We start from the raw sequence: 9714 nt of genomic DNA on the forward strand, positions 1-9714 counted from the left end.
ATTCCGACGATTTTTTCCCTCATAATCCTTGCTGTTTTCTTGTAGTGTTTGATACTCTTACGGTCTTACCCAACGTTTTGTAAGGTCTGAAACATACCACCATTGTAGACATACAAGTCAAAGGCATTGAAATTGTATTAGTAGTCGGCTTTCTGTACATCATCATTAGAGTGAACTGTCAATCCATCTCAAATTATAATCCCTATTATTGTAATGCTAACATAAGCTGCTAATTAGTTGTATGATCATAAGAATCTTGATTCATATATATAATAATAAAACATATCTTTGAATTTTCAGCACCGGCCAGCTTATAAATGAGTTCGACATTCTGTCCTTGCTACTTCTTCGCAAAAATTCCATTATATATATCGTATAAATTTAGTTCCATACTGCGTACATATGAACACGTCATAACATAAAATATTTATCCACAAAGCAAATCAAATGCGAGGAACATGGCCGGGTAAAGAGAAAACGAATTTCGCATGCTTTTGGTCAACTATGTAAAATACAAAACAATGATTTATAAGGAAAAACGAAATATATTCTTGTTTCAATCATCAAAAACCATTAGTGTCCATGCTAAGACTCCTATATATATAAACACGTAAATGCACTTTTTGGAAATCGCATACGAAAAACAAAGTGAGATAATAATCCCCACATTTTGTCTAAACAATCAAATGGCTTACATTAACAAGGTTTCAGCGGTGGCAGCCATTTTATTTTTTGCGGTTGCGATTGCTCCGCTGCTAGCTGAGCCACAGACACCAACGTTTCCTAAGATGGATCCTGTATGTGCCTCAGTGATGCCTGACCTTCTCGAAAAGTGTTTCGCAACCGTTAGAGAAACGCCAACGGATGATTGCTGCAGCGATCTCAAAACCGCGACCACAACGCAAGTCACTTGCCTTTGTGATAATTACATAGCGAACCCGGCGATTGTGAACATCACGGGACCTTACTCCGCCGGAATCACAACCAAATGTGGCGTTTTTGACAAATACTCTTGCAACAGTACTAGTAATGGTACGTGTAGATTAATTATGATCTTGTAACTAGTTATGCATGTTATTTAGTTACATATAATTACTTAACCATGCATATATTACTCTTGTTTTTTTATAAGAGATTAATAAAACTACGTTAGAAAAATTGCAACTTGACAATTATGGAATATGCATGCAAACTATATGTGGTTTAAAGATTAGATGTTTTTTGCAAAATTGACACAAAACTCAAAATCAACAACAAAACTAACCTATGTTTTTTTTTGGAAATTTTCGTTGCCCTATTCACCCCAAAAGTTCATATTATTCACGAAAATGCCATTAATTTTTTTTTTTTCGAAAATGGTCTTTTTACTCTCTCAATCTCATCATCTTCAAGTATTTACAAGATTGTCATTGCCATCAATACACCAACCACCATAAACAACCAATTTAAAACTCTTAATGCACCTCAAATCGATTTACACTCCTTCTTTTTCAATTCTTATGAACTAAAAACAACACCTCTTTTACTTTCTCTCCATATTCATCCAAAAAACCCAAGATTTTGATTCTAAATTTTTATGGTTCATAGAGCCATTAAAGCTTACGATTCTTGGTGGGTCACTTTTGTTTGAGATTCTCGGTGTTTGGAGAAAACTTCTATGTGCTAAATAAGTTATCTCAGTGGTTGAAACTATGAAATCAGTTTTCTTTTCTAGATCTGTTCGCCCAGAAGACTTCTGGGTAAGTCTTCTAGATGTAGACGACTTACATGGAAGTCTTCTAGTCAATGCAGATGTTAGTTTTGCAATTGAATTTTATATGTGTTTTTAGAGACGACTTACATGGAAGTCGTTAATCTTTGTTCCATGTAAGTCGTCTAGGGTAAACAGGTTAGTTTTGCATAGGTCGTTCAGTAGAAAATTTTAAAAAATCAATATTTTATTATATCTAGACGACTTACAGGTTAGTTTGCAATTGAAAAATAAAACATAAAATTTTAATTTTTTTCTAGATGACTTATACGGAAGTCGTCCGTAAGATGACTTACACGAAAGTCGTCAATGATTTTATTCCGAGATTCTGGTCAAACCTTGCTTATCTTGGACGACTTCCATGCAAGTCGTCGGGCGGACGACTTCCGTGTAAGTTGTTTAGAAAAATAATAATTTTTTTTGTTTTATTTTTCAATTGCAAAACGAACCTGAGACGACTTACATGGAAGTCATCTAGGTATAACAAAATATTTATTTTTTTAATTTTCTACTGGACGACTTATGTGTAAGTCGTCCAGGAAAAGTCAAATTTCTGACACAATCCGGTCAAATGCAAAACTAACCCGTTTACCCTAGACGACTTACATGGAAGTCATCTTGAATTTTTTTTTAACAAACAAAGATGGACGACTTCCATGTAAGTCGTCTAAGTTAAAAATCAGTTGCAAAACTAACCTAAATGGACGGCTTTCTAGAAGTCATGGCGAGGAGCCTCCTCCGTCAAGCTTTGTCTACATCCTCCTCCGTCATACACACAGAAATAGATAAGTGAATCTAGCGTGAGAGAGAGAGGCACATGAGAGAGACAAAAAGGGCAGACCTTTAACCAGAAAGAATGGAGGTTGCAGGAAACACAGTGTTCTCTTCTTCTTTTTCATTGAATGATCTCCTTTCTTTGATTCTAAGAACCGATGCTGCACACAAAAGGAAAACTTAGCTACAAACAATATAAAACCTAACTCAATTGAGACCAAATCAGAACCAAACCCCAGATCTGACAATGAGCCTAATGAGGGCAGCTTAAAGCTGATTCAAACCAGAGCTCTACTGAGCGAGCCTCATCTTATGTCTCTCCATTGATGAAATCAAACCATCGCCAGTGCCAGGCTCATACATCTGATCCAAACATGATTACAACTTCATGAACTGATCGAGAGAGAGTGGAGAAGAGAAGACGACGAGAGAAGAGGAAGAAGAGCTGTAAAAGAGAAAGAGAGAACGAAAAATAATATGAGACTAGGGTTTTGACTTTTGAGTTTTAGACATTTTATGATTAATGTTTTCTAACAAAAACTACTTTTTAATGTTTAACAACTGTGACAAAAAAAATATTTAATCTTTAACCGGGAACTTTAAATACTTTAGTTAAATTCGAGCGGGAAATAGTAAATTTTAAGCGGGAATATTAGATACGATTTGGATGACTTCCTAAGGAAGACTAAAAAACTTCTTTGAAGTCGTCTAGCATGTAAGTCTTCTATACCCTAAACATAACTCATAAACTAAATTAACTAACTAAACACTTCATAAAATTAAATTAAACTTAAAAAGTGTTTAATATACACAAAAATAAGCACATATAGGTAAAAATTTAATTTTTCAAAAAAACATTTAATCTTTCCAAAATCTAACTCTAATAATACATACAATACTACAACATATGTTGCCAAACCCTAAACCAAAGAATATCATGATTCACTACTTTCAGTCATCTATGTTGAAAACAATACAATTTTATTATATCTTAATTTATATCACTTAAAATTATTTATAATTACATGATTTTATTTTTTCACTTAACAAAATATTTTTTTACAAAATGTATAAATTATTTTTAAGATCAACTATACTAGAAGATTTCTCTGGACGTCGTCTAAACGACTCACAGTATCTCAGAAGACTCAGAAGACTTTCTGAGGCTATATTCGTAAAAATGAGTTATGATTTTTTGTTTGGTCACAAGGGACTGACTATAATTTCGCAAGCCTTTTATATTAGTTTTGCATTTGATTCAAGTTTGAGTATAATTTTGTATTTAAAATCAAGTTTTGAGTTATATTTGGTTAATCCCAAAAATAAAACATGATTATCCATAACCACAACACAAGCGTAGTGGCCCAATGGTAGGACAGATTTGAAAAGTTGTTAAGCATCTGGGGTTAAAAACCTACAATCTCAGATATGGTTGGTTGTGTAGCCAAATGAAATGGATATCTACTTGTCATTGCGACCAATCAAGTATGTCTGATGTTGGTGGACAGGGCCCAGGGATTGGCCGGCCCGCCCTGGTTATCCAAAAAGGGGAAGCATGATTATCAATATGATGATATTCTATGTACTGCCGCTTATATTCGATAGTCATAAATAAAAAGAAAAATCTATGCTACACCAACAACGTCACGAACCATATATAGTCATAGAGTTTTGATATCATAATGCAATGATTCGTTCTTAATAATGAAAGGATTTTGGTTTTGTGTCGTAAAGGAGGAGGAGAAGGAAGCAGCGGCAACAGTAGCAGTAGCAGCAATGGCAAAAACAACAGCACAAGTGAGGGCAATGGGGGAAGAGCTAACACGGTTTCTGGATCAATGGCTGTTTTTGGTTTAATTGCAAGTCTAATCTGCGTTATGTTTTAATTTCAATTTCATTCGCTTTATTTTGGACCGACTAGTTCCATGTGATACTTTCCTTCTTTTTTCTTTTGTTTGAAACTGAGAATTCAAAATAATTACGTTTATTTGATTTCATATTCACCCATTTGCCTGTATTATGGTCCTTCCTTTATGAGATTATTATTTTGATCAACTTATATACAAGGCAATGCATATTACCTATACACTACATAAAGAAGTATAAAATTTATTTGATAAGGATATATAATTTATTAACTATACACTATAAAAAATATAATTAAAGTCCAAATTCTTTCAGTTATCAAGAATTTTTTAAAAAGAGATATACATATTTAATACTCTCATTATGAAAAAATTGCTATGGTCACCAACTGATTTTTATTTTAACAAAAAACAACATCTAATTTTAGCTATATATCATCTTTCATATGTTAAAGCTTTCGAGTAAGCACATGGTTACACATTTGATATGATTTATTAATTTCGGCTCATATTTTTTGACGTTACAAATTTTTGTAAGTCGAACTTTTTACTCCCAATTGTTGCGGTGACCAAAGATGGCAACATCAAATGTTTTTACATAATTTATCACTGGTATTAGGACGAAAATAGTTTAACCGGTTTATTTCAAGAATATATATATGTTACTTACATGATCAATATATCACAGTAATTTAGTTTATGTGGATAATAGTATAGACATATATGTAACGATTGTTTTGGAAGTTATCACTAATCACGTCGCGGTGGTTTAATGGTTTCCACAAAAAGAAGAGTTCCCTGTTGGTTCATACCGGAGATATTCTCTTCTAGTGCAAAATTATTTGTTTTACATGTGGCCATACAAACATGTGTCCATTGCTTACGTTCCATTTGAATACCTGGAGAAATGGATTATCCGTAGACTGCATCTTCTTTTGGAAATTAGTCTAGACCTTCCATAGGCCCGAGATACCTCAGATTAATCAGAAAAAGTAATCACCGAACTCGGTAAGTCAATTGGTTTAAGTGCATATGTGAGTTTTGTTGCGTTAGTGGTTAGAAGCTTGGTGGAATGAATGTTTTATGTCTTAAATGCTATCAACAAAGGCTGATTTCCGACCATACGGGAGACTTTTTTTAACACTGTTGTATTGGAACTGATTTGGAACATATTATACTATTGAAGAATATGATAAATAATGAGAAATTAATAATCTTTCCACACCAGAAAAAAAAAACATGATTGATGACACATTAGCAATACCAAATTAGTTTTGTTATGAAAGTAAGGTGAATTAGTTTTTTTTTTGTTCCAGCAATAGCAGATGGACTTGTAATATATTCAACAAAATCACGATAATTATTATCATAGTTTAGATACGTCTTTTTTAGTTGTTTTGATCAATTTTGTCCGGACCATATGGAAGACTAGAACCCAAAGTCCAAATTCTTCGTAGTAAAAAAAAAAAAGTAAATTTATTTTGGAAGTTGTTATTTTGCCGAGGATACAAATATGGGTCTCACGTCTCCCACACTAATGCTCTGCACGAATTTCAGTTCATTCCCTTATGTCGTTTATTTGTTCCTTATATACTTGAACACAGGGGCGGACGTAGGCCTGAAATTTTTATCCGAGATCCGATCCAGATCCGATCCAGATCCGATCCGAAAATCCGGATATTTGGAGGGGCCGAATCTGGATCTAGATAGTAAAATGTTGGATCCGTCAAAGCCGGATTCGAATATCTTGATTTTTTAGTCAGGATATCCGGATCCGTAAGTCTTATTAATAACTATTTCAAAAATAGTAATATCTATATATAAAAACTAATTTTATTTAATATATTTTCATTTTTATAATAGTATATATAAATTTTATGTAAATTTTGTAATATTATATATAGAAATAATTAAAAACATTATATATTTTTATTTTTTAATTATTGTTAATATTTTATACATATTAATATTAATATTTTTATTTATTTTAAAGATATATATCCGAATCCGGATATCCATCGGATATAACAATTTTTAGAAGGATATCCGCGTCCGGATATCCGAGAACCCCGGATCCAGATAAAGATAATAAAATTATGGATTCGCCGGACAAAGATCTGGATACTTTAAAATTGTCCGGATATCCGATCCGTCCCAGGCCTAGGCGGACGTATGTTGTATCATACGGGGTCACGTGCCTCTAACTAAAGTTAACTTTCTTGAAGTAGTTAGTACAATTTTTTTGATTTATTAGTGTAATTCGCTTGAATTCAAAGAAAGTGCCTCCAACTTATTCCAAATTTGTTATAGTCCCCCAATTAAGAGTATTCCTAGATCCGCTCCTACTTGAACATGCCACAGTATAAAATATTTATTTCTGAAAATCAAATAAGATGATTATAACACAAAATAAAAATTAAATACGTTGAAGCATCAATAATAATAGAGAAAATCATAAGGTTTGTTCTACCATATGTACGTATAGCATAAACGGGTACAGAATGGATATATATGTTAGAAATTGAAGAACATAGTGAAGAACAAGAGAGAGAGATGTTTAATCTAGAAAGTAGAGAGAGATAGAGTAAATAAGGAGAATTTTATTTGCTTGATTGATTTGCTTATGGGAACATCCCATATATATAGGGGTTACAAGTATGGTAAATGGTAGATGGGATATGATAAACTAATAATCCATTGTCTTAAGACTTTAATCCACCATACATGTTTGTCCCTTGTAGTGGCATCTCCATTGTCTTGAGACCTTAACCCACCATGCATGCTTGTCCCTTGTAGTGGCATCTCCATTGTCTTGAGACCTTAACCCACCATGCATGCTTGTCCCTTGTAGTGGCATCTCCATTGTCTTGAGACCTTAACCCACCATGCATGCTTGTCCCTTGTAGTGGCATCTCCATTGTCTTGAGACCTTAACCCACCATGCATGCTTGTCCCTTGTAGTGGCATCTCCATTGTCTTGAGACCTTAACCCACCATGCATGCTTGTCCCTTGTAGTGGCATCTCCATTGTCTTGAGACCTTAACCAACCATCTTGTTTCTTATTGCTTCATCTTCACAGTTTGTTCATAGCTTTTAACTTAGTTTACTCTCTGCGTCTCTCTCTGTGCGATTTGTGAGAGTGAGAAAATGTAAATGTAACGAAGTAAAAAAATGATAGAAATAATTAAAGAGCTAAAGTTGATAGATTATGCGGTTTATAACGTGTTTATAATATATATATATAAACTGGCGAACGGCCAATCCTTTCCCCAACTAAACACAAGTATGAAGATTCATGCCTATCTTTACACACCGTACCTAAACATAAAAACTTGTAAAAATTTAAATTGCACATGAACAAACAAGCTAGGTTTGAACATTTTTATATGATTTATTTCTTAAAAAGCAAAGCGTCATTTTAATCTACTTTATAATCCAATATCCATATCGGGACTTTTAACGGTTCAAATACCACCATGTGTGTGAATGTAGGAGTATCGACGAATTTGTAGTTTTTTTTTGCCTAATCGATGACTTTGTAAATTAGAAAATTTATTAGTGAAGGTATAATTAGGTAGAGTGTAAGTATAGGCATGGATCTTCACACTTGTGTTTTGTTGGGGCACGTATATACTCTAAGAATAGTCCAAACTGCATCATCCTCCACCCTAATCCATTTTTTTGTACTAATATGAAGAAGTTAATTGCCGACAATTTTGTTGTTAAAAAATTAGTATTATAAAAAGTATTCAATTCTGTATAATCTATTACCACTTTAATAGACTACCACCGTGACATGTTTTTGCACTTTAGTTTTATGTTTTAGTGGGTGTTTTTAAAACTGGACCGGCTAGCAAACCAAAATTTTTTTGGGTCATGAATCATTGTGGTTCGACCGGGTCTGAACCGAGTTTGATCGGATTTACTTAGATTAAACTAAATTTAATGATATTTTATAAATAATATGCATATTTTTTCAAAAAATAAATCATATCAAATAAATTTTTTAAATAGCCATAATGTGTAGAAAAACTTAAAAATAACAATTAAAATCTAAAATCAATATGAAAAATACATTTAAACTTTATTCGCAGATCTTATCACTCTACATCTTCATCACCTTTTAAAAAAAAGTATATACACATTAGGTAAAAGTTATATTTTGACTTACAAATTTCAAAAACGAAAATGTTTCAATGATTTAAAGTCTTCAAAACAAGTGATCATGAAATATATTTTTTTTAAAGTGAGAAGTAGACAAAAACAATATCTTGACGTGAATATTAAACTTTGTGAATCTTGTAATTTATGAGTTGTAGAGAAGACAAAAGAAAAAGACGAGAGACGAAAAAGGAAGAAAAATGAATTGTTTCATTAACAAAATTTTAGCTTATATACAAACCGGAGTTTGGCCGGTTCATTGGGTCGCCGGTTTCCGGATTTTTGACGGTTCAATAGGGATTTTTAACTGGTTCGATTTTAGTTGGGTTTTAGCCTTAACCCAACCCGGATTTTTTTCGGTTCATGGTTCAACCCGGTCCGACCGCCGGTCCAGTCCGGGTTTAAAAACACTGATTAGAGGCACAATACAAGTGCAAACTAACTGATTCAAAGGTATCACACTTGTGTTAAATGAGCCACCAAATTCTAATAAGCCAATTGATATCAAAGGTATCACATTTGTGTAAAATGAGCCACCGGATTCAAATAAACCAACTGATTAAAGGTTTTACACTTTTGTTAAATGAGCCAACAGATTCAAATAAACCAACTAATTCAAAGTTATCAAGCTATGGAGCCTGGAACCATGGGTTGGTTTTATCTGTTGGTTCTCCTATGCGCATGGAGCCTGGAACCATGGCTTGGTTTTATCTGTTGGTTGAAGCAGGTCTGAGGTGAGGATGGAGGATCCAACAATTGGTTTTGGAGTGGCCTAGATTCTTGCAGTGCTCACAAGTCACAGACTTGTCTCCTCCTCTTCTTGGTTTGAAGTGTGCTTTGTTGACTGAAGCACTCTCCATCTTCTCAGCTTTGTTTGCCATAGACAGTTCCCCTTTTCCACCAAAGAGACCATCTGAGCCTAGCTCCTTCCGAAGTTGAGCACACACATCATCATAGCTTGGAAGCTCTTTAGCTCTCAATATGTGTTTAAGTACATCATTGAAGCTTGGGTTGAGTGTGAGAAGCAATCCAAAGACCTTGTCTTGCTCACGCCTCTCTTCTAGTGTACTAGGATCAGTGGTACTTGGTCTCAGCATCTCAAGTTCAGACCACAGCTGGCTGTACTTCCCAAGGTGCTTGGTGAAGTCCATCTCCTCTTGCTG

The 9714-nt window shown here is 33.9% G+C and overlaps 1 protein-coding gene and 1 long non-coding RNA gene across 2 annotated transcripts; one reads left to right on the forward strand and one right to left on the reverse strand.

Moving 5' to 3' along the window:
* Positions 1-460: 460 nt before the first annotated feature.
* Positions 461-4525, forward strand: LOC106333411. Its single transcript, XM_013771857.1, has 2 exons — positions 461-1032; positions 4259-4525. The coding sequence occupies exons 1-2, from the start codon at positions 615-617 to the stop codon at positions 4408-4410; spliced, it is 570 nt and encodes a 189-aa protein (XP_013627311.1). The 5' UTR covers positions 461-614; the 3' UTR covers positions 4411-4525.
* LOC106333412 lies at positions 2408-2979 on the reverse strand. Its single transcript, XR_001268365.1, has 3 exons — positions 2759-2979; positions 2592-2685; positions 2408-2502 (listed from the first exon to the last, which is right to left on the reverse strand). It is a non-coding gene; the product is annotated as an uncharacterized LOC106333412 (long non-coding RNA).
* Positions 4526-9714: the final 5189 nt, after the last annotated feature.

This window comes from Brassica oleracea, chromosome C3 (assembly GCF_000695525.1).
Source record: "Brassica oleracea var. oleracea cultivar TO1000 chromosome C3, BOL, whole genome shotgun sequence".
Taxonomy (NCBI): Eukaryota; Viridiplantae; Streptophyta; class Magnoliopsida; order Brassicales; family Brassicaceae; genus Brassica; species Brassica oleracea.

Bases quoted from the DNA above. Each gene is read 5' to 3' on its own strand.
- LOC106333411 (XM_013771857.1), top strand. From the start codon at position 615: ATGCACTTTTTGGAAATCGCATACGAAAAACAAAGTGAGATAATAATC. The intron at 1,033-4,258 runs GTACGTGTAGAT...TGTGTCGTAAAG, and splicing joins TTGCAACAGTACTAGTAATG to GAGGAGGAGAAGGAAGCAGC.